This window comes from Salmo salar, chromosome 28 (assembly GCF_965601325.2).
Source record: "Salmo salar chromosome 28, fSalSal1, whole genome shotgun sequence".
Lineage (NCBI taxonomy): Eukaryota > Metazoa > Chordata > Actinopteri > Salmoniformes > Salmonidae > Salmo > Salmo salar.
Window position 1 is genome coordinate 39,121,807 of NC_138318.1, and position 26,438 is coordinate 39,148,244.

At 45.4% G+C, this 26,438-nt stretch overlaps 1 protein-coding gene across 1 annotated transcript in view; it reads right to left on the reverse strand.

Annotated features, from left to right (window-relative positions):
• Window positions 1–3,254: 3,254 nt before the first annotated feature.
• Window positions 3,255–26,438, reverse strand: part of LOC106589940 (kinesin-like protein KIF20B) — a 51,403-nt gene continuing 28,219 nt past the window's right edge. Inside the window, 6 exon segments of the mRNA XM_014180391.3 lie at window positions 3,255–4,035; window positions 11,405–11,544; window positions 12,473–12,614; window positions 20,817–20,891; window positions 22,099–22,155; window positions 25,474–25,671. Coding sequence (XP_014035866.3) covers window positions 3,961–4,035; window positions 11,405–11,544; window positions 12,473–12,614; window positions 20,817–20,891; window positions 22,099–22,155; window positions 25,474–25,671 — 687 coding nt within the window. The 3' untranslated portion in view covers window positions 3,255–3,960.

The window sequence follows — 26,438 nt, forward strand, 5'->3', positions numbered from 1 at the left end:
GTCTGTTATCTTTACAGTGCTGTAGCCTGTCTGTTATCTTTACAGTGCTGTAGCCTGTCTGTTATCTTTACAGTGCTGTAGCCTGTCTGTTATCTTTACAGTGCTGTAGCCTGTCTGTTATCTTTACAGTGCTGTAGACTGTCTGTTATCTTTACAGTGCTGTAGCCTGTCTGTTATCTTTACAGTGCTGTAGCCTGTCTGTTATCTTTACAGTGCTGTAGCCTGTCTTATCTTTACAGTGCTGTAGCCTGTCTGTTATCTTTACAGTGCTGTAGCCTGTCTGTTATCTTTACAGTGCTGTAGCCTGTCTGTTATCTTTACAGTGCTGTAGCCTGTCTGTTATCTTTACAGTGCTGTAGCCTGTCTGTTATCTTTACAGTGCTGTAGCCTGTCTGTTATCTTTACAGTGCTGTAGCCTGTCTGTTATCTTTACAGTGCTGTAGCCTGTCTGTTATCTTTACAGTGCTGTAGCCTGTCTGTTATCTTTACAGTGCTGTAGCCTGTCTGTTATCTTTACAGTGCTGTAGCCTGTCTGTTATCTTTACAGTGCTGTAGCCTGTCTGTTATCTTTACAGTGCTGTAGCCTGTCTGTTATCTTTACAGTGCTGTAGCCTGTCTGTTATCTTTACAGTGCTGTAGCCTGTCTGTTATCTTTACAGTGCTGTAGCCTGTCTGTTATCTTTACAGTGCTGTAGCCTGTCTGTTATCTTTACAGTGCTGTAGCCTGTCTTATCTTTACAGTGCTGTAGCCTGTCTTATCTTTACAGTGCTGTAGCCTGTCTTATCTTTACAGTGCTGTAGCCTGTCTGTTATCTTTACAGTGCTGTAGCCTGTCTGTTATCTTTACAGTGCTGTAGCCTGTCTGTTATCTTTACAGTGCTGTAGCCTGTCTGTTATCTTTACAGTGCTGTAGCCTGTCTGTTATCTTTACAGTGCTGTAGCCTGTCTGTTATCTTTACAGTGCTGTAGCCTGTCTGTTATCTTTACAGTGCTGTAGCCTGTCTGTTATCTTTACAGTGCTGTAGCCTGTCTGTTATCTTTACAGTGCTGTAGCCTGTCTTATCTTTACAGTGCTGTAGCCTGTCTGTTATCTTTACAGTGCTGTAGCCTGTCTGTTATCTTTACAGTGCTGTAGCCTGTCTTATCTTTACAGTGCTGTAGCCTGTCTGTTATCTTTACAGTGCTGTATGTGCCATTGTGTCATTTCCTAATGAGGCCTTTGGATTTTGAAGGTTAAGGACACCGAAATGTAATTTGGGTAACTATCCCTTTACACCCCTTTCCTCCTCTCCTGGGGTCCCGAAGCACTCAGAAAATCTGCCGGTTAAGATAGTAGTCGACTGTGCTGTAATACATCACTTGCTGACTCAGGCCTATATCTCTAATTCTGAGCCGATACTAACTGCCAAACCCAGAGTTCTGACAGATGAATATCTTCCTCATTAATTTTTTTTATTTTTTTTAAAGTGTGAAGACCATGATTGTCAGGCTTCTTATATCACCTCAACAAAAAAAAAAACACACCTTTGCAGAGAAAGCAAAAAGCATGAGAACACCTTGTCCCTGCCGGATGAACGGCCATAACAATGACGTCCGTCCAGGGAACAGAGCTCTGGATGTCACAAGTCTTCTCTCTCTCTTTCCCCCCCTCCTCTCTCTCTATCAACAGCTGCCTTGCCTTTATTTTTCACTTCATAATTTTTGCTTATTCGGATGCAATTAAAAATATTCTATGAGTAAGTGAAAAAGCAATACAGTGACTGCTGAGGGGATTTCAGAGTATAAAACACGTCATGACGTTGGCCTCTTTGAGTACAGGGAGGACAGTTGACCCCCTCCCCCCCTTTGCACCATCCCCCAACCTACCTTCCCCCACCCAGTCCCTGTGTGAAGGAGTGGTAAAATTCCAGGAGAGTCTCTGGCCACATGGCCCATAGAGAGACACAGGAAATTCTTCCAACTCACAGAATTGGGGAGCCAAGCGACATTTGTGTTCTGGAGAAGGTATGGAAGACTGGTGAAGAATCCAGCTACGAACTGGTCCGCTTGGTACAATTTTGTGATACTCAGAAGAGACGATATAGCCATATTACCATAAAACGGTTTATATAATAGCCTCAGCCTTGAGACTTGCATCCACATGGTTGTATAGAATGTATTAATAAGGATAAAGCTATTTGTAATACATTGAGATGCTATGTACTGATGTTAATGTGATAGAATTATATTTCTGTACCAAGCTTAACTCAGTCATCGGCACGCCCCCAGGGACACAGACAGTACCAGGTGTCATGTGACATGTTCACTATAAAACCATAGCCTGATCTACTTTCTTCAGACCCCGGCCTCCACTCCATTGCGAGTTGGCCAATAGGTTTGACCATCCAAGTACTCTACTGAAAGTGAACTATACCACGTGATTAACATTTAGACTATTGATACCGACAGAATAAGAACAAGTCTTTGATATAATTTACTTAGCTGCAGACTAATAATTAATATCATTGAACGCGAAGACCAACGAAACATCCATTCTAACCGAGAGAGAGAAAACTCTCCATCAGAACGACGCTCCAACAAGGATCCCGACTACACACTGAGCGTAAATATATATTGATTGCAATTGTTCTCAAATGAGTGAGCGTTCATGTGCAAAGGATTAGCATGTCAATTGTTAATATTAATGAACTGTGTACCTCCTCAGCTGAACATTTTATGACCCATTGTTCTACAAGACACCAGCCCTGCCTGTTTTAGACCACTAGGGCACATTACTCTACCAATTCTTTGTGACCATAATTACTGTTTGTATACTTTATGTGATTACTTAGTTTAGTAAATAAATGATTTTAAGACAATTGATGTATGGATGACTCTTAGTAAAGACTGGGTTCGTGCAGATACAACAATTTACGACGTTTGGAATGAGACTGGACTAGAGGTAAAATACACCATTTAAACCAGAAGATAATCGGCCTATACCATAATAGAATATAATATTATAGTACAGGAAAGTTATATTAGGAAAATTATAGCTTTGTAATCTGAATATTCTCCTTGGTGCCCCGATCTCCTAGTTAATTACAATTAAACGATTAATCAGTTTAATCGCGTGATAATAATTACAGGGAGTTAATTGATAAACATGTCTTCAGTTTAATGGTACCCCAAAGACACGACACACAGATGGTGACAATACTTGATGGCGTGGTTAGAATATAGTTTGTTCCTGAAGTTATCCTCAGACACTGGAATAATTTGTAAGAATAGCAGTGTTTTTATTAAACCACCTTGTTAGCAGTACAGTATTATACATGAATAGCAGTCAAACGGTTCGGTTAAATCAACAAAACAAAAAAAATGGGACTTCCTGTGATACAACATGAAGTGTATTTAGATGAATTTAGTAAATAAAATGATGTTCACGGCCTGAAGCCAAAAGAGCAGTTTGTAACGATGTCTTAGCCCAGATACTACTCTGATTGGCTGATTGAACAGGGCGCTATAATCTACATTCCACCATGTATCGTCAACATGTTTAGCACCACAATAGGACTGGTTGTCCCCAGTAAGACATTCATTCTGCACAACAAAAAACGCCTCGTGTTTATTTTTTTTTTACATGAATATCGTTGACATGTACATCTTCAGAGGAGCACATTACCAAAATGTTCTGGACTGAGAATAAACATACTTGGTCCAAAAATGATAGTGTTAAATCATACAAATGAAAGAAATAAATCACATAATGTGCAACATTAAATACATAGAAATAAAAATCGAATATAAATTAAAGTGATAAATGAAGGCTAATATGAAAACTAAAACTGATATCTACCTAACCGATATTAAGAAGAAAACAACCACAACATTACACCAACAAAATGGATTATTTCATTTCCCCGTTACCACACAAGAGCAGCAGGGATAACATCCTCGCTGTGGAACAGAGAAGTCAACTCATTTAGCCGTCCGGAGTTTTCTCTTGATGATGAGATGGTCCCCCTCTCGCTCGTCTGAACTTCCACCGATGATCTGAGACAGAGGTCAACAGTTCAGGAGAATGAACAGGATCTGAAGCACTTACACATTTCTAACATACCAATTACAAGGGGGGGGGGGGGGGAGAGAGATATATATTACATCCTGCAAAATATATAACGATAAAAATCATGTAATTCAAAAAAGGTTTTGACAATATGTTCATTCAATAGAGAATTGCATCAGAAAAAAAACAATAGTCCAAACCCTGTCTCTCTACACACACACACACACACACACACACACATATATATATATTTTTCAAAAGTTAGACGATTTACTCAGAGAATTTAAATTAAAGAGAATGTAACATCATCATGGTCAGAAAGTGGTCGCTGTTCAATAGAACTCCGTCACTGCTCCGTGGGCAGAACGGCGCTAACTTCCAACGTCAACAGACAAGCTAGCGGCTGCAGGTTAGTGTGTGATATGGGCTTTCCCCTAAATAATATCCCCAGAATAAAAAAATAAAAAAAATGGAGCTTATATACTGGGTATACATTAATTACCAAAAGTTAGACTAAATTTCAAGATATACCCTACCCGACAAAAAAAATAAAACGTTTTCTAGTTTCCATTGTGAATTTCCGAGTCTTCCCCTTTAAATCGCCATGGAAACGGCCCCTCTCAACATTGATTGACCGGGGTTAGAGGAATAAAAATACCCGGATCTGGAGTTGAACATGACGAGGGTATCAAGTTGATTTTGATTGGTCCAAAGAGCGGAAATGCCCCCACCTCCTAACGCTGAAATAAGGAAGAGTTTACAGCCAAGAGCAGCACAATGTAAAGTACAAATTAACGTTCTTATTTCATCAACACGGTCATCTAAAAAAAGTGTGTTTAAAGTTGTAATATTGTAGAGAACAATCTAATGATTCATTGAATGTGATTCATAATGACATAGGGCACAAATAAAAACAGGTGAAGACGTTGATTTAGTAGCACCCTCTTGAATTGACCCCGTACTTCACTACATTCTAGAGCAGTGAATGAACCATCTATTAACATTTCATACAAAACGGATGACGTCCCGATTTTGGCATCGCGAGTGCTACTTTTAAAACAAGTGGCTGAAATTACACACACACACAAAACCTTTATAACGTATCCATAAGGTTGACCTATATTGTAACGACCCTGGGTTTATAAGCGAGGATATCGACTCTGCCGCACGAGCACGCTTTTGCGGCACAGTCGATAGCGCGCTGGACTTCGGGCTAGAAGGTCGAAGGTCCGAGACCTGCTCCCTGCCCGTTTCATTACAATATTTACAACTGAAGTTAAAAATCAACACGTATGTCTTGCATGACACCCATCATATAAATGGGAATCCTTACCCATAGAACAAGGCATCAGACCTGAACTGATAGGGTTGTCTACGTGACTATACCTTGCTTTGTGGTTACACACACCTGACACAACTGGGATAAAAACATATCCAAAAATTAAATACTTTGATCAAGCACCCTGGGTGGTGAATAACTGTAAACAGGAAGCCCTACTGTCCCAATAAATCGGTGTTGGCCCAGGTTTGGAGCAGTCACATATCGTATGGATGTATAAACATACAGCTAGGGATTTATTACAATACCTTCTACAACGATTTGTTGATCCAGTGCTAAATAAATGAAAAGTTAAACAAAATTGGACTACTTCTCTGTCAGGTTTTGGTTGAGTATTAACAAAATCAGAATGGATAAAGCCCATTAAAACCACGTACAATTCATTTGTAGCCATCCTAAGGTCCTGTACTACCGATAAAACATATTTAAAACGTCTATTATTCAGAATTTTTCTTTTTTTATAGAAAATGATAAACATTGTGCTATGATGTTGTGGCCATGACGCCCAAGCCTAACCATGTCGCCCAAGCCTAACCATGTCGCCCAACCATGTCGCCCAACCATGTCGCCCAACCATGTCGCCTAACCATGACGCCTAACCATGACGCCCAAGCCTAACCATGTCGCCTAACCATGTCGCCTAACCATGTCGCCTAACCATGTCGCCCAACCATGTCGCCTAACCATGTCGCCCAAGCCCAACCATGTCGCCTAACCATGACGCCTAACCATGTCGCCTAACCATGTCGCCCAAGCCTAACCATGACGCCTAACCATGTCGCCTAACCATGTCGCCTAACCATGTCGCCTAACCATGTCGCCCAAGCCTAACCATGACGCCTAACCATGTCGCCTAACCATGTCGCCTAACCATGTCGCCCAAGCCTAACCATGTCGCCCAACCATGTCGCCCAAGCCCAACCATGACACCCACGCCCAACCATGACGCCTAACCATGTCGCCTAACCATGACGCCCAAGCCTAACCATGTCGCCCAACGATGTCGCCCAAGCCCAACCATGTCGCCCAAGCCTAACCATGTCGCCCAAGCCTAACCATGTCGCCCAAGCCCAACCATGTCGCCCAACCATGTCGCCCAACCATGTCGCCCAACCATGTCGCCCAACCATGTCGCCTAACCATGTCGCCTAACCATGTCGCCCAAGCCCAACCATGTCGCCCAACCATGTCGCCCAAGCCTAACCATGTCGCCCAACCATGTCGCCCAAGCCCAACCATGTCGCCCAACCATGTCGCCCAAGCCCAACCATGTCGCCCAAGCCCAACCATGTCGCCCAACCCCAACCATGTCGCCCAACCATGTCGCCCAAGCCCAACCATGTCGCCCAAGCCCAACCATGTCGCCCCAAGCCCAACCATGACGCCTAACCATGTCGCCCAAGCCTAACCATGTCGCCCAAGCCTAACCATGTCCCCCAAGCCCAACCATGTCGCCTAACCATGTCGCCCAACCATGTCGCCCAAGACCAACCATGACGCCCAACCATGTCGCCTAACCATGACGCCTAACCATGACGCCTAACCATGTCGCCCAAGCCCAACCATGACGCCTAACCATGACGCCTAACCATGTCGCCTAACCATGTCGCCCAAGCCCAACCATGTCGCCCAAGCCTAACCATGACGCCCAATCATGTCGCCTAACCATGTCGCCCAACCATGTCGCCTAACCATGTCGCCTAACCATGACGCCCAAGCCCAACCATGTCGCCTAACCATGTCGCCTAACCATGACGCCTAACCATGACGCCCAAGCCCAACCATGTCGCCTAACCATGTCGCCTAACCATGTCGCCCAAGCCCAACCATGTCGCCTAACCATGTCGCCTAACCATGACGCCCAAGCCCAACCATGTCGCCTAACCATGACGCCCAAGCCCAACCATGTCGCCCAAGCCCAACCATGTCGCCCAAGCCCAACCATGTCGCCTAACCATGACGCCCAACCATGACGCCCAACCATGACGCCCAACCATGTCGCCCAACCATGTCGCCCAAGCCTAACCATGTCGCCCAAGCCTAACCATGTCGCCCAAGCCTAACCATGTCGCCCAAGCCTAACCATGTCGCCCAAGCCTAACCATGTCGCCCAAGCCTAACCATGTCGCCCAAGCCTAACCATGTCGCCCAAGCCTAACCATGTCGCCCAAGCCTAACCATGTCGCCTAACCATGTCGCCTAACCATGTCGCCTAACCATGTCGCCTAACCATGTCGCCCAAGCCCAACCATGTCGCCCAAGCCTAACCATGTCGCCCAAGCCTAACCATGTCGCCCAAGCCTAACCATGTCGCCCAAGCCTAACCATGTCGCCCAAGCCTAACCATGTCGCCCAAGCCTAACCATGTCGCCCAAGCCTAACCATGTCGCCTAACCATGACGCCTAACCATGACGCCCAAGCCTAACCATGACGCCCAAGCCTAACCATGACGCCCAAGCCTAACCATGACGCCTAACCATGTCGCCCAAGCCTAACCATGACGCCTAACCATGTCGCCCAAGCCTAACCATGACGCCTAACCATGTCGCCCAAGCCTAACCATGTCGCCTAACCATGTCGCCCAAGCCCAACCATGTCGCCCAAGCCCAACCATGACACCCACGCCCAACCATGACGCCTAACCATGTCGCCTAACCATGACGCCTAACCATGACGCCCAAGCCTAACCATGTCGCCCAACGATGTCGCCCAAGCCCAACCATGACGCCCAAGCCCAACCATGTCGCCTAACCATGTCGCCCAAGCCCAACCATGTCGCCCAAGCCTAACCATGTCGCCTAACCATGTCGCCCAAGCCCAACCATGTCGCCCAAGCCTAACCATGTCGCCCAAGCCTAACCATGTCGCCCAAGCCCAACCATGTCGCCCAACCATGTCGCCTAACCATGTCGCCCAACCATGTCGCCCAAGCCCAACCATGTCGCCCAACCATGTCGCCCAAGCCCAACCATGTCGACCAACCATGTCGCCCAAGCCCAACCATGTCGCCCCAAGCCCAACCATGTCGCCCCAAGCCCAACCATGTCGCCCAACCATGTCGCCCAAGCCCAACCATGTCGCCCCAAGCCCAACCATGTCGCCCCAAGCCCAACCATGTCGCCTAACCATGACGCCTAACCATGTCGCCCAAGCCCAACCATGTCGCCCAAGCCTAACCATGTCGCCCAAGCCTAACCATGACGCCTAACCATGTCGCCCAAGCCTAACCATGTCGCCTAACCATGTCCCCCAAGCCCAACCATGTCGCCTAACCATGTCGCCCAACCATGTCGCCCAAGCCCAACCATGTCGCCCAAGCCCAACCATGTCGCCTAACCATGTCGCCTAACCATGTCGCCCAAGCCCAACCATGTCGCCTAACCATGTCGCCTAACCATGACGCCTAACCATGTCGCCCAAGCCTAACCATGACGCCTAACCATGACGCCCAAGCCTAACCATGTCGCCCAACGATGTCGCCCAAGCCCAACCATGTCGCCCAAGCCCAACCATGTCGCCCAAGCCTAACCATGTCACCTAACCATGACGCCTAACCATGACGCCTAACCATGACGCCCAAGCCTAACCATGTCGCCTAACCATGTTGCCCAAGCCCAACCATGTCGCCCAAGCCCAACCATGTCGCCCAAGCCCAACCATGTCGCCCAAGCCCAACCATGTCGCCCAAGCCCAACCATGTCGCCTAACCATGTCGCCTAACCATGTCGCCTAACCATGTCGCCCAACCATGTCGCCCAACCATGTCGCCCAACCATGTCGCCCAAGCCCAACCATGTCGCCTAACCATGACGCCCAAGCCTAACCATGTCGCCCAAGCCTAACCATGTCGCCCAAGCCTAACCATGTCGCCTAACCATGTCGCCCAAGCCCAACCATGTCGCCCAAGCCTAACCATGACGCCTAACCATGACGCCTAACCATGTCGCCTAACCATGTCGCCCAAGCCCAACCATGTCGCCTAACCATGTCGCCTAACCATGACGCCCAAGCCCAACCATGTCGCCTAACCATGTCGCCTAACCATGACGCCCAAGCCCAACCATGTCGCCTAACCATGTCGCCTAACCATGACGCCCAAGCCCAACCATGTCGCCCAAGCCCAACCATGTCGCCCAAGCCCAACCATGTCGCCCAACCATGTCGCCCAACCATGTCGCCCAACCATGTCGCCCAACCATGTCGCCCAAGCCTAACCATGTCGCCCAAGCCTAACCATGTCGCCCAAGCCTAACCATGTCGCCCAAGCCTAACCATGTCGCCCAAGCCAAACCATGACGCCCAAGCCAAACCATGACGCCCAAGCCCAACCATGTCGCCTAACCATGACGCCCAACCATGTCGCCCAACCATGTCGCCCAACCATGTCGCCCAAGCCTAACCATGTCGCCCAAGCCTAACCATGACGCCCAAGCCTAACCATGTCGCCTAACCATGACGCCCAAGCCTAACCATGTCGCCCAAGCCTAACCATGTCGCCTAACCATGTCGCCTAACCATGACGCCCAAGCCTAACCATGTCGCCCAAGCCTAACCATGTCGCCTAACCATGACGCCCAAGCCTAACCATGTCGCCTAACCATGACGCCTAACCATGTCGCCCAAGCCCAACCATGACGCCCAACCATGACGCCCAAGCCCAACCATGACGCCCAAGCCTAACCATGACGCCTAACCATGTCGCCCAAGCCTAACCATGTCGCCCAACCATGTCGCCTAACCATGACGCCCAACCATGTCGCCCAAGCCTAACCATGTCGCCCAAGCCTAACCATGTCGCCCAAGCCTAACCATGTCGCCCAAGCCTAACCATGTCGCCTAACCATGACGCCCAAGCCTAACCATGTCGCCCAAGCCTAACCATGACGCCTAACCATGACGCCCAAGCCTAACCATGACGCCTAACCATGTCGCCCAAGCCCAACCATGTCGCCTAACCATGTCGCCCAAGCCCAACCATGTCGCCTAACCATGTCGCCCAAGCCCAACCATGACACCCACGCCCAACCATGACGCCTAACCATGACGCCTAACCATGACGCCCAAGCCTAACCATGTCGCCCAACGATGTCGCCCAAGCCCAACCATGACGCCCAAGCCCAACCATGACGCCCAAGCCCAACCATGTCGCCTTACCATGTCGCCCAAGCCTAACCATGTCGCCCAAGCCCAACCATGTCGCCCAACCATGTCGCCCAACCATGTCGCCTAACCATGTCGCCCAAGCCCAACCATGTCGCCCAAGCCCAACCATGTCGCCCAACCATGTCGCCCAAGCCCAACCATGTCGCCTAACCATGTCGCCCAACCATGTCGCCCAACCATGTCGCCCAACCATGTCGCCCAAGCCCAACCATGTCGCCTAACCATGTCGCCTAACCATGTCGCCTAACCATGTCGCCCAAGCCTAACCATGTCGCCCAAGCCCAACCATGTCGCCTAACCATGTCGCCTAACCATGTCGCCCAAGCCAATGCCCAACCATGTCGCCCCAAGCCCTAACCATGTCGCCCAAGCCTAACCATGACGCCTAACCATGACGCCTAACCATGTCGCCCAAGCCAACCATGTCGCCTAACCATGTCGCCTAACCATGTCGCCCAAGCCTAACCATGTCGCCTAACCATGACGCCTAACCATGTCGCCTAACCATGTCGCCCAAGCCCAACCATGTCGCCCAAGCCTAACCATGTCGCCTAACCATGTCGCCCAACCATGACGCCCAACCATGTCGCCCAAGCCTAACCATGTCGCCTAACCATGTCGCCCAAGCCCAACCATGTCGCCCAAGCCATGTCGCCCAACCATGTCGCCCAAGCCTAACCATGTCGCCCAAGCCCAACCATGTCGCCCAAGCCTAACCATGTCGCCTAACCATGTCGCCCAAGCCTAACCATGTCGCCCAAGCCTAACCATGTCGCCCAAGCCTAACCATGTCGCCCAAGCCTAACCATGTCGCCCAAGCCTAACCATGTCGCCCAAGCCTAACCATTCTCACCGGGTGGGAGGGGAAGTCCATCGGGGTGGAGATCTCTGGTCTGTAAAGCTTCCTCTTGGACTTCTTGGGTCTGAAGCTCATGGATGCCCCACCCTCTGTCTCTGGGGATTTCCCGCTCACCAATCCCATTATCTTTTTAGCTGCAAAGAGAAAGAGGGATGTAAGGGCTTTAAAAAAAAGCTCAGCAGCATAGGCCACTAAAAGGGTCAAGCCAGAGCAAACCATTACTGTGGGCCAGAAACAATACGCCTGGGATTCCAGTCGGTTTCCCTTCTATTGCCAGCTTATTATGGAATTGCCATGCTTGACAAGCACTGTGTAGTAGTTAAAAGCACAAACAGTTCTGGGGCCAGGCCAGACAGAGAGAGACTGGATGGACGGATAGAGAGAGAGAGAGAGAGAGAGAGACTGGATGGACGGATAGAGAGAGAGAGAGACTGCGGATGGACAGAGAGAGAGAGACTGGATGGACGGATAGACAGAGAGAGAGAGACTGCGGATGGACAGAGAGAGAGACTGGATGGACAGAGAGAGAGACTGGATGGACAGAGAGAGAGACTGGATGGACAGAGAGAGAGACTGGATGGACAGAGAGAGAGACTGGATGGACAGAGAGAGAGACTGGATGGACAGAGAGAGAGACTGGATGGACAGAGAGAGAGAGACTGGATGGACAGAGAGAGAGAGACTGGATGGACAGAGAGAGAGAGACTGGATGGACAGAGAGAGAGAGACTGGATGGACAGAGAGAGAGAGACTGGATGGACAGAGAGAGAGAGACTGGATGGACAGAGAGAGAGAGACTGGATGGACAGAGAGAGAGAGACTGGATGGACAGAGAGAGAGAGACTGGATGGACAGAGAGAGAGAGACTGGATGGACAGAGAGAGAGACACTGTGGCAGGTAATATTGAACTTGACCATCAAGGTGTGATTTATACCACTGCAGATGGTACTTTGGCTCCAGTGTGGTTTCTGTGTTTCTGACTCTTTGGTCTGATGATGATGATGGAGTCTGTGCTGGACGCTGTAACAGTAGCACAGAATAGCTATAGTGTCAACTCTTACCCTTGCTACCGAAAAACGTTGGGGAGCTCTGGAGGAAGTCGCCGATCTTCTGCATCGTTCCTTCTTTCCTGCTCCGAAGGCTGGACTGGGAGTCCTGGGGCCTAATGGAGTCCGGGTCTTTACTGCCCCTCGCCGGAGATGTCTACGAAACCATGATATAATTAAGCAATAAGGCCCGAGGTGATGTGGTATATGGCCAATATACCACGGCTAAGGATTGTTCTTAGGCACAATGCAACGCTGCCACAGCCCTTAGCCGTGGTTAATTGGCCATATAACAAACCCAAGGTGCCTTATTGCTTTTATAAAAACTTGTTACCAACGTAATTAGAGCAGTAAAAATAAAATGGTTTTGTCATACCCGTGGTATACGCCATGGCTTTCAGCCAATCAGCATACAGGGCTCAAACCAGCCAGTTTATAATAATAAGTATGTGTACACCCCTTCAAAACAACCATTGCTGGAATCGAGCACACCGCCATGCAATCTCCACAGACAAACATTGGCAGTAGAACGGACTGTACTGAAGACCTCAGCGACTTTCAACGCAGAACCGTCATAGGATGCCACCTTTCCAACAAGTTTCAGTTTGTAAAATGTCTAGAGCTGCCCAGGTCAATTGTAAGTGCTGTTATTGTGAAGTGGAACATTTCTTTCACATGACCCATCAATTTAGACAAGTGTGTCTGGGTAAACATCTAATATTTATAAATTATTTTGTTATCTGGAAGTTTTGTTAACCTGGAATTTATCCTTAATGTAGGCTACTACCACTTTTAATCATAAATTTACTACACTACTCACTGTTTAGCACATGACCACACAAGAGATGGGTGGGGCTAAAGCTTAAGAGGGTGTGAACGATGCTGAATGGGTGGAGACAGGAGAGCTCTTCAGTAGGTGTACCAAAACATTTTAAGGTCATTTTCTTAAAAGTGGAGTTACAAGTTTATCAACTTTCAAAGCAGAATTACTTTCCCCATTGTTCCTCAACTGTAGTGTATGATATATCATGTTGTAGCGCTGAGTCTCTACTATCCAATATAAAAAAAACAACAATTTCAAATATTGCTACATAAGACCGATTTGAGCCGGTTGGTCAAAGGTCTAGGAGCAACAACGGCTCAGCCGCGAAGTGGTAGGCCACACACGCTCACAGAACGGGACAGACGAGTGCTGACTCGTGTAAAAATCAGCTGCAACATTCACTACCGAGTTCCAAACTGCCTCTCGAAGCAACATCAGCACAAGAACTGATTGCCAGGAGCTTCATGAAATTGTTTTCCACGGCCGAGCAGCCGCACACAAGCCTAAGATCACCATGCGCAATGCCAAGCGTCAGCTGGAGTGGTGTAAAACTCGCTGCCATTGGACTCTGGAGCAGTGGAAACACGTGCTCTGGTGTGATGAATCACGCTACACCATCTGGCAGTCCAACAGATGAATCTGGATTTGGTGGATGCCAGGAGAACACTACCTGCCCCAATGCATAGTGCCAACTGTAAAGTTTGGTGGAGGAGGAATAATGGTCTTGGGGATGTTTTTCATGGTTCGGGCCCCTTAGTTTCATTGAAGAGAAATCTTAACACTACAGCATACAATGACATTCAAGACGATTCTGTGCCTCCAACTTTGTGGAAGTACAAAACATCTTGGAGAAGGCTCTTTCCTGTCTCAGCATGACAATGCCCCGGTGCACAAAGTGAGGTCTATACAGAAACGGTTTGTCGAGATCGATGTGGAAGAACTTGACTGGCCTGCACAGAGACCTGACCTCAACCCCATTGAACACCTTTGGGATAAAATGGAAACGCTGACTGCGAGCCAGGCCTAAATCACCCAACATCAGTGCCTGACCTCACTAGTGGGGAAAGCCTTCCCAGAAGAGTGGAGGCTGTTATAGCTGCAAGAGAGGGGAGGGGGGGGGGGGCAACTCCATATTAATGCCCATAATTTTGGAATTAAATGTTGGATGAGCATCTTTTGGCCATGTAGTGTATGTGTAATATATTATATTTTACAGAGGCTTTTATCCAGAGATGGGTTTGTTGTTTTGAAAAGGGAATTGGAAAGTTTCTTAGTAGCTAGCTAACTTTTTAGTTTGCACAGCCTATCCGCAGTTGGCATCAGTTGCTGGGACTGCTAGTCTCTGTCCAGAGATCCTGCCTACTAAGGCCGGGTCTGAGGAGCTATTTGGCGTCGCAGCTAGCCTAGCTGCCTATCAAGCTAGCGGGGTTTTCTTGAGGGCTTGAACGCAGCCCGTGACACTGTTAGCCATTGTGGCTGAGACCGCGGATTGGCCCGGGTTTGTGGCTGTCTAGATCCCTGCTGTTTGTTGTTTTCAATCTTCCCCGTGACCTGCCCTGTCTGGAACTGAGAGGAGTAACGGTGTAACCTACGTTGTTAGCAACCATGACAAAGACCAAAGCCGGTGGGAGTACCGTTGAGGACAGTGGTGTCTCTCTATCACACGTGAAGGATCTTTTAAAACAAACAAAAATATTAATACAAGCAGTTGTTACAACAACAAAATAGCTTTGAGTGGTTTGTCCAAATACTAGTGGATTCAACTAATAAAAGAACGGTCGACCTGACCAGAGAGGTCCAGGACCTGAAGAACAGTTTGCAGTGATCCTAGGGTCAGCTCAATGAGTTGAAACATGACAACGGCAAGATGACAGACATCTATCTGTAAGTCATTGAGAGGACATCATTTGTGTGTGTAAATCCATGATAACAAAAAGAAAAATCTCGAGACAATCAAGTTGGAACAACATGGTTGTGGACGGAGTCTGAGGACAAAGTGAGGAAAGTTCTCTCTTAGAAATTGAAGATGGGCCACAGGAAGATTGAGGTAGAGCGCACCCACAGGACTGGAAAACCCACCACTAGCCCAGGTGACAGGCCCAGGTGACAGGTCGATAATGGTCAAGTTCCTGAGGTTCAAGGACAAGGTAGCTGTTCTGGAAAGAGCCAAGAACTTGAGAGGAACGTATATCCATCTCCCTCAACGAGGACTTTCCTGAAGCTGTGCGCCAGAAGAGGAAAGAACTGATCCCATGCCATGAAAGCTGCCAGAGCGCGTGGGGACATTGCGTACATCCGCTATGACAGGTTTTACTGTCCACCCTCCCTCCCAGAAGCCTGGAAGGGATGAGAGCCAAGCCTATGGGTTCATAGCGTCAACCCCGCAGCAGCCACACACACCAATTAATTCATGGACTGCTGAATGTATTTTTTTTCCCTCTTGTTCCATTTGCTCTTTTCCATATTATATCCGTCTCTGATCAGCCACCCAGGAAAGGGATGAAAACAGCCCATATTAATATATGTAGCCTTAGAAATAAGGTTAATGAAAATCCGTAACTTGCTAACAAAAGAAACAGATCATTTTGCAGTGGTCTCTTAATTTCTTCCCAGAGCTGTATTATCCATTTTCATTTGATGATACATCAGTAGCAATACAAAGGATATAACATCTATAGAAGAGACAGAAATGCTTGTGGGTGAGGGGTTGAGAGACGGATATATTCAGAGCCATATCCCTGTAACGCTTAGAGATCTTATGTTGCAGGTTCACTTGGCACATCTAAAGCCTTTTCTACAGGCCACCAAGTGCTAACAGTCAGTATCAAAATATTACGTGTGAAATGCTTGATAGTGTATGTGATGTAAACAGAGAGGTCTACTTTCTTGGGGACCTGAATATTGACAGGTTTTCATCAAGCTGTCCGCTCAAGAGGAAGCTTCTTACTGTAGCCAGCGCTTGTAATCTGGTTCAGGTTATTAATCAACCTACCAGGATGTTTACAAACACTACAGGAACAAGATCATCCACATGTATCGATCACATTTTTACTAACGCTGTAGAACTTTGTTCTCAAGCTGTATCCGTACCCATTGGATGCAGTGATCACAATATAGTGGCTATATCCAGGAAAGACAAAGTTCCAACAGCTGGGCCTAAAATAGTGTATAAGAGATCATACAAAAGATTTTTCTGTGACTCTTATGTGGACGATGTAATAAACTGGTCCTGAACATCTCTAAAACTAAGAGCAACGGAATCTGGTAATGAATGGTGTGGCTGTTGAATAAGTTCAGACTAAATTACTTGGCGTTACCTTAGATTGTAAACTGTCATGGTCAAAACATATAGATACAATGGTTGTAAAGACAGGGAGAAGTCTGTCTGTAATAAAGAGATGCTCTGCTTTTTTGACACCACACTCCACAAAGCAAGTTCTGCAGGCTCCAGTTTTGTCTAATCTTGATTATTGTCCAGTTGTGTGGTCCAGTGCTGCAAGGAAAGACCTAGTTAAGCTGCAGCTGGCCCAGAACAGAGCAACACGTCTTTCCCTTCATTGTAATCAGAGGGCTGATATAAATACTATGCATGCCAGTCTCTCTTGGTTAAGAGTTGAGGAGAGATTGTTTCTTGTAAAAAGAAGTGATGTAGCCATTGTGTTGAAAACCCCAAATTGTTTGCATTGTCAACTTAGTGATTCCTCCTTTAAAAGTTGTGTCATACTGCAGCACACCTTGCGTGCTGCTGCAGCATTCTGTGGCACGTTATCTAATTGTCAGCCATTTTCTCTGTTACTGCAAGTTATTGATAGTTTGACCACCAGAGGACATCTTTGAGAAGCATTTGATAGTCTTCTGTATTGGCATTAGCATAGAATTTAAAACCTTTTTTGTAATAACATAGTATATGGGCTTAATATTGTGGTGTTTCTACTCAGAGAAAAACAAAACCCTCAGGGTTTCCGTTAGGATTGAATGGAAAATATGGCGCTGTACAACGTGACGGTTGGGAGTAGGCTACAGGATTGGAGGATTCTAAATTGTTTGCCTTCATTAGACAACTTTGTTCCAATATTTCTGAGAATCAGATATTTAATCCCATAGTAATTCGTTATGGATCCATAACTAAATCAACATCTGCATTTTGAAAGTATTTATCATTATTTTATTAATAAAATGTTTATTAGTCTACAATACATACTGTAGTAAACATGGGAAAGTGCCTAATTCCTTTCATAAGGGAGAGCAGGCCATGTTTGTACTACAGAATGCAGGGCACACGGGAGACCGGGGTTCAAATCCCCGTTGGGGAGGAAAGAGTAAGCCGTCCTTGTAAATAGGAATTTGTTCTTAACTGATTCCATGTGTGTTATTTCATAGTTGTGATGTCTTCACTATTATTCTACAATGTGGAAAATAGTAAAAATATAGAAAAATCCTGGAATGAGTAGGTGTGTCCAAACTTTTGACTGGTACTTGCTGGAACGGAAAATGATGGTCAGCAGTACAGTACTGGGCTATTTATGAGGAAGATGTAGGCTCTCCTTGTAAATAAGAATTTGTTCTTAACTGATTTGCCTAGTTAAATAAAAGGTTACACTAAGAGCATAACATTTCCGCACCCTAATTTTCTAATTCTTGTCTAACTAATACCCAAATGGAGATTAAGTGAAAATAAAAATCGAATTGATTTATCAAGACCAGTCCCCATGCTTGCCTCAGAGCATCGCTAAACGGTGCTAAAACAGTTGTAGGCTTTTGCTTCTAACTTCAATATGCTCTATAAATAAATAAGACCTACACCATTTTTAACAGCACATTACTCAACACTAGCGAGACTCATTTCACCTATGGTAGACCTAAAGTATATCGAAAAATAGATATTTTTTTCCCCAATGACTTGACTCTCCGCCAATTATTACATTTAGAGGATTGGAGTACTCGAAATTAATATCTAAGGGGTATTTTCCATTAGATATTCTCAGATATTCCTACAGATCCTAAGGGGCTTTTATATCATTCAAAATTAATTAATAATCGCTTTGTTTAAAAACTATAATTTGGAGATTTCATTTAACCTAGAGTGAGCGAGAAAAAAAGGCAATTCTTGAACATGGGGTGAGGCATTCTCACTAATATGAAAATAAAGCCAGTTATTTAGAATGATTTATTCCTGGAGAAACCCAACTTCATTATTTAGCAAAAATCACTTGCTTATATTCAGTCAACACATATCTTAAGAACATATTTGAACATTTCCGTTTCTCCACGCTGGTCTCAGAGCAGCACAAAACGGTGCTGAAATAGATGGCGCAGCAGGAAGGCTATGAATTCTGTGCCCACTCGTGGCGTCTCTTCCGTTTCACATCCTTGGAATAGCAGAACATTAACCATGTGTGTTCTGTAGTTCTGACCCAATGATTTGTCTGACAAACAAAGAACTTTGCGTCCTGCAGGCCCAGATCAAAGCTGGCGAGACATTCAATAATGTCATCTTCACCGACGAATCAAATCGTGGCCCTTGAGCAATTTGCTCAAAATTGCTACAGAAAAAAAAAGATCAAGATTAACGAAAGCATAAAGATGTTGATGAAGAAATGCTGTTTTGAGTTAGAAATGTAAACACTTTAGAGTATTTAAGCATCGAATACATTGCAAGTTGAGGGATTTTCACAACAGTAGCCGGGTTATAAAAAGTCTATTGTCCTGCTAATAGGAAACATTTGCATGATGGGCTACATTCTTTTATTGTAACCACAATGTCACATCATTTGCATCTACCTTTCCAATTACTTTTAGTGTTTGGGAATTACAAATGTGCGCTCTATTTTTAGTTACATTGTTTTAGTTCAAAAGTGGAGACTTTTTTTCTTTAAATTATTGTTTTATGTAGGATGCTACATTTTTTATCAGTTGCAATTATAAGTAGGCATAATAAAATAATTTAAAAAATATATATATATATAAAAAAAAAAAAAAATCCTACTTCTAAAATCCTAAAAGTCCTGAAAATGATTTGATGCAAGTTGGGGGGGGGGATTCACACCTAGCTCGGCTATTAAGACAATTCTTTAGTAAAGGTTGAATGGTCTATTGTTCAGCTAATAACCCATCCTGCTACGCTTGTGGAAAAAGGGGGAAAGTATTATTGTTAGTTTTTCACATTTTATCGATTGGAATCTTTAACATGTTTTTTTAGCCACAATCGGCCCCAACCCCAATTAATACATTTAGGCTCAGTCAATAGGATGCTGGACTTCAGGCTAGAATGTTGAGGGTTTAAAACCTGCTCCCTGCTTGTTTCATTACATTATTATGCCGGTCTCAGAGCAAAATAGCCTGGATTGTTACTCCCATCTCGTTCCTCGCTCTTTTCCACAAGTCATTCTCCACCTGAGTGGCTCGCTTGTGGGCGTGCTGGCAGGATGTACTGTTTTTCATTCTGTATATATGAATTACAAAATCAGCCTTTACTTAAATCATGTTTCCAGTCTATTGCATAGTTACAATGTGTAATCATTGATGTCCCAGGAGCAAGAGTGGTAAACACAGTTGAAGTGTATAATGAATGAGTTTGATACACCTGGTATTGGATGTGGCTGAAAAAAAAACTTTAAATAGTGATTTTCGTAAACGTACTTTATGACAAAAAAATAAAATATGCACAATCGTTTGTCTCTACATTAAACTAACATATTCCTCTCAATTATATATATTTTTTGCTTGACTCATTATGACGTTATAACTACTTACATTTGGTTTCCCCGTAATGTTTTGTCAGCCAGTTACCAGGGAACGGGTGGCCCGCGTCAAATCCGTCATTGGAACCACTCGATATGATTGGTCATATTGAAACCTTGGGGCCTCAAATGCATAATGAGTGCTCTAACTCCCCCTTGTGGTGGTCTGGAGCAATGAAGTAGTGACGCTGGGTACCTCTAAGTCACGCAACTGTTAAAGGAGGAACCGCTGTATACACAGCTCTGACGCACACACACACACACACACACGGTATTTTCACAGTCCGCAAATCCAGAACAAATTCAAGAAAGCCTACAGTATTATATAGAGCCCTTATTGCATGGGACTTCCATCTCATATTGCTCCAATGAACAGCAAACCTGGTTTCAAAAAACAAAGCAACACCTCGCGGCACAACGCCTCTCCCCTATTTGACCCAGATAGTGTGTGTATGTATTGATATGTAGGCTACGTGTGCCTTAATGTTTTTAATGGTTGTTCTGTCCTTGAGCTGTTCTTGTCTATTCATGTTCTGTCTTATGTCATGTTTCGTGCGGACCCCAGGAAGAGTCGCTGAATGGGGACCCTAACAAAACACCAACAGCCAGTGGGGATCCTAATAAAATACAAATGTGATGTATGGTTAACCCACGGGAGCCCAACTCACAATCTTGGCGTTGCAAGTACCATGCTCTACCGATGCATCTTTAGGGATGCCACATAAAGCAACCTCTCGTTTTAAAAACACAGCCTTTTTGGGGGGGGGGTAGTCGTTGTTTAAAACGTGTCTCTCACCTCCTCTTGATGTACAGCCAGTTTAGAAGTCATCCTAGTTCTGTTGTTCCTTCGGTTCTCACTGTTCACCTCATCCTGAGAAACACCAGCACATGGCGGAGAGAGGAGACCAGGGAGAGAAATTAAAATGCTGTGGTTTTTAAAGCTACATACGTACGAGCCAAAACAAAGTCAAATTCAAATCTAACATGTAGGCAACAACAGTTCTCTCCTCTAATGATCGGGATTAGATAGAACAAATTGATTTAATTTCATGAATGTATAGGATTTCAAAAGATCAATTGAATAAATACAATTAAGATTTACCAAACATTTCAAGAGTCTCATGCAAATGCAGATGAAAATAAGTCAGTAGGTTTCCAATTATTGATGTGGATTAACAAAAGCATAGTTCACAGCTCCAGTGAAAGCCAACCCGACACAAATCTAGTCTGAAAATGTCCAGAAACGCAAAAGGCAAAAGTACACCTAATCTAAAAACATAAATGTGTATTCCAAAATAAAAGTATGTTCAATAAGTTAATTGGTAACACCTGTCCAACATTGTATCAGTGTACACAGACTTGAAATTACTGGCCACTTTAATTTAAAAAAATTTTAAAAAAAAGGGAATACTAGTCACTTTAATAATGTTTACATATTTGGCATTACTCATCTCATATGTATATCCACTCTAGCCTACTGCATCTTAGTCTATGCCACTCGGACATTGCTTGTCCATACATGCATTTATTTATTCTTAAATTCCATTCCTTTAACTTTAGATTGTGTGTATTGTTAGATATATTACTGCACTGATGGAGTTAGAAATACAAGCATTTCGCATCACCCGCAATAACATCTGCTAAAACAGGTGTTACATTTGATTTGTGTTTGTTTTACATAAAGATATTGAGCGTGTTTCAAACTTAAAAAATTACGATCTCTGGAGTTCGTGTTTCTGCATTTTATAAAAAAGTTAGTCTTCAAGAAATCAATGAGTATATATATATATTATTTATATAAATTACCATAAAAGCAGGAAATACCCAGCGCTGAAACACTTGTCATTTCAAATCAGGACCTTCCATATCGTCTCTCAGAGAACGTATAGTTTTGCCATTACGCCAACCTAAACATTACTGAACAAAGTAATACAACAACAACAATCGAGAAGAATGACGATGGATGGAGTAACATGCATGATCACAAAACATGCATGAAGAAGGTTAAAAAATGTAACCCCAAGATGGCTGAAATGGTACGATGGACTGATGAGTACAGGTCTGACTGGTTTGAATACCTGAGATGGGAGCTCACGTGTTGCTCTCCGTTTAGCCTTACTGTGCCAACCTTTCTTCTTTAAAAAGAAAGACGTGTTAGAAAAAAAAAATAACAAACCTCCTCCTAACTAAGATGGCAGTGAGGATTAACAACAAATTTATAAAGAAGTGTTAAGGCAGAAATCAACTGATGCAAGACGTCCATCAGGTAGCAACAAGAATAACCGTGAACGGCGAAGTCCTTCAGATGCGTTCATCTTTAATACTAAAACCATTGCCCTGTTCATGTGTTTGTTGTGAACATGATAAAAAAACATGTTAAAATTGTCAGAGAGAAAAGCTGTTAGGTAAATAACACATTTCTGACTAAATAGAGAACGTTGTTAAAGATACGGGTAACTGCCAAAATAAAAGGAAACACTAAATGATGGATACAAAGTATATTGAAAGCAGGTGCTTTCACACAGGTTCCGGAGTTAATTAAACAATTAACATCCCATCATGCTTACATTTACATTTTACATTTTAGTCATTTAGCAGACGCTCTTATCCAGAGCGACTTACAGTAGTGAATGCATACAATTTCATACATTTTTTTTTTTCTGTGCTGGCCCCCCGTGGGAATCGAACCCACAACCCTGGCGTTGCAAACACCATGCTCTACCAACTGAGCTACAGTTGGTAGAGCATGGTAGAGCTTAGGGTCATGTTTCAAAATGCCCCAAATACCATGGCTAGAAGAAATCTCAGTGATTTTAAAAAGAAGGGTCTCAGTCACCAGATCTCAACCCAACTGAGACAGTATTTTCCACCATCAAAACATCCTCTGGCATTCCTCCAATAGAGGTCCAGACGATCTGCCAAGGCACACTGAAGTTGTTCTGGGGGCTTGTGGTCGACCAACGGCCTATTAAAAAAGACACTGTTGGTGTTTCCTTTATTTTGGCAGTTACCTGCGTCTGGACTCTCACTTGTTATTATCAATTCTGTCGGTGCGCCCACCCGCCTGTCTAGCGGTCAACAAACATGTTTGTGATTTTATTCCCAGCAATGGGGAGTCAAATGTGATGTGACACAGGGAAAACAGTCTTGTTTTCGTGTCCCCAAAAAAAGGTGAATGAGTCATATAACAGATTGGCTGAATAAGAGTAAAAATAGGACTAGGAACCTCAGCGCTCCCAGGGGCTCCCCTGCTGAGCTGTGTGGGCTTTAGTTATAGTAGTTCCTCTGTTGGTAAGCACAGGACAAGTCTAAAAGGCCTACTTAGTGTCATACCAGACTGGGGGGGGGAAATGGGACTGCTTGGCACTCAGCATTAGGGAGATAGATTGGAGGTAAGACCCTGCAATATACTAGCGTCCTGTCCAGAGGGTGTACTTGTAACATCAAGCTGCCTCACGCTACAGAAACAGGTGATATCCTAGCATCCTGTCCAGAGGGTGTACTAGTAACATCAAGCTGCCTCACGCTACAGAAACAGGTGATATCCTGTCCAGAGGGTGTACTAGTAACATCAAGCTGCCTCACGCTACAGAAACAGGTGATATCCTGTCCAGAGGGTGTACTAGTAACATCAAGCTGCCTCACGCTACAGAAACAGGTGATATCCTGTCCAGAGGGTGTACTAGTAACATCAAGCTGCCTCACGCTACAGAAACAGGTGATATCCTGTCCAGAGGGTGTACTAGTAACATCAAGCTGCCTCACGCTACAGAAACAGGTGATATCCTGTCCAGAGGGTGTACTAGTAACATCAAGCTGCCTCACGCTACAGAAACAGGTGATATACTAGCATCCTGTCCAGAGGGTGTACTAGTAACATCAAGCTGCCTCACGCTACAGAAACAGGTGATATCCTAGCATCCTGTCCAGAGGGTGTACTAGTAACATCAAGCTGCCTCACGCTACAGAAACAGGTGATATACTAGTAACATCAAGCTGCCTCACGCTACAGAAACAGGTGATATCCTAGCATCCTGTCCAGAGGGTGTACTAGTAACATCAAGCTGCCTCACGCTACAGAAACAGGTGATCGGCTCCTGCTCCTATGAGCCGTTCTGGATCGTACAAGGCTACAGGTCTAAAGGTAGTGTCTTTTGACCAAAAGCCTCTGCAGAGGCTGCCTTTGTGCTGTCAGCTCTCACTTTCCTAAGTCCTCAGTTGAATCTCTCCTTGTTTCCTCTCCCAGTCTCCTTCTCAAAGCACATTGGAGCAGAAGATATGAGGTTCCTCCCCTCGAACTTCCTCCACCAACGCATTTTGAGACGGGGAGTTGAGGACGCGAGGAATTGAGATTCACCCCTAGTCTCACTCTCCTCCCCTATCTATCATACACCTGGGACAGTCAGCAGGGAATTACATGAGTTTCTAACTCCAGAGGTTTGAAATACTCCTCCTATATGGAGGAAATACGGCACCATAGCCTCCACTCACTCCTACGTCCCTGCAGCAGAGACCCCCATACACACTACATCAACTCATTGTAGTCACAAAATAACTGTGCTTGGTGTTAGATCACACCACATGTAATAGGGGAAAACTTCCAACCTTTTACTTCCCTCTTCAACGCATAACGTAAGACAGGGCAATAAACTATTAATATGTTGAACGACTTGCTGTTAAGTAGAACCTAATTAAAAACACTTCATAAAACAGCTTATCGGAGGCAATTAAAACCATGTGAAGGTAAGTGCACCACCTGTCACTCAAAATGGTGAGGGGGTTGAAGCTCATTGGCTAGAACTCTGACCGCTAGGGGGCCGGCCCACGTGGGGGGGGGGGCCGCAGCACAGCTTACAGAAAAATATAGTCTGTCATACTAGGGATTTCATGGCTAACTGAAAACAGGAATTCTACTCATAGATTATGCATGTATGGACTACACATTGACACATCCAGCCCAAAAAGAGGAGGTTTAAAAAACAAACAAAAAAAAAACACTTATTAGTCGCCATAAGTTCAGGAGCATGTCTTTAAGATGACTGACAGGAATGGTTAATGGTTAAGCTGGACCAGGTCTGCATCTCAGTGGAGTGTTCCACCAAGCTACAGGCGTGCAGTGGCAGGAGGACCACACAGTTATACCCCGGACTGAACATCCAATCCCTCGCTGCAAATTTAAAAAAGGGACAGTTCACCTAAATTACATTGGTTTGCTTACCCTTTAAACAGTATATGGACAAGGTGTGGCAGCAACCCATGCTTTGGTTTAGTTACCCTGGCACGGTTTGCAAATGCTAACGTTTTAGCATTTGTGGCACAAATCCCATTCAAGTCACAGGAGCGATAGCATACTCAAATCCAAACAGCTCTTACTAGGTAAAGGTAACAAAAAAAATGTAATTTGGTAATTTTGGGGGGGGGGGGGGGGGAACTATCCCTTTAACACTGTCTACCTTGTCAATCTCAGAGCTCTTCCTCTTGCGAGTGATTTTGACGTTAATCACGTCCTCTCCCTGGCGTTTCAAGGCCATCCTGTTGGGCTGCAGCGGGCTGAAGGAGATCTCAAGCTCAGGCTTGGGGAAGCGGCTGGTCCTGCCTCCCTCCGTTATGATCTCTGAGGAGTCGAGCACCGACGGGTAGCCCCCAGACCCCTAAAGACAGGGGTACACAGTATGACAGTGAGGGTGGGTTAACCTCCAGGAGAGCCTAGCCAGTTGGGTTAACCTATAGGAGGAGCCTAGCCGGTTGGGTTAACCTATAGGAGGAGCCTAGTCAGTTGGGTTAACCTATAGGAGGAGCCTAGTCAGTTGGGTTAAACCTATAGGAGGAGCCTAGTCAGTTGGGTTAACCTATAGGAGGAGCCTAGCCAGTTGGGTTAACCTATAGGAGGAGCCTAGCCAGTTGGGTTAACCTATAGGAGGAGCCTAGTCAGTTGGGTTAAACCTATAGGAGGAGCCTAGTCAGTTGGGTTAACCTATAGGAGGAGCCTAGTCAGTTGGGTTAAACCTATAGGAGGAGCCTAGTCAGTTGGGTTAACCTATAGGAGGAGCCTAGTCAGTTGGGTTAAACCTATAGGAGGAGCCTAGTCAGTTGGGTTAACCTATAGGAGGAGCCTAGCCAGTTGGGTTAACCTATAGGAGGAGCCTAGCCAGTTGGGTTAACCTATAGGAGGAGCCTAGCCAGTTGGGTTAACCCTATAGGAGGAGCCTAGCCAGTTGGGTTAACCTATAGGAGGAGCCTAGCCGGTTGGGTTAACCCTATAGGAGGAGCCTAGCCAGTTGGGTTAACCTATAGGAGGAGCCTAGCCAGTTGGGTTAACCTATAGGAGGAGCCTAGTCAGTTGGGTTAACCTATAGGAGGAGCCTAGTCAGTTGGGTTAACCTATAGGAGGAGCCTAGCCAGTTGGGTTAACCCTATA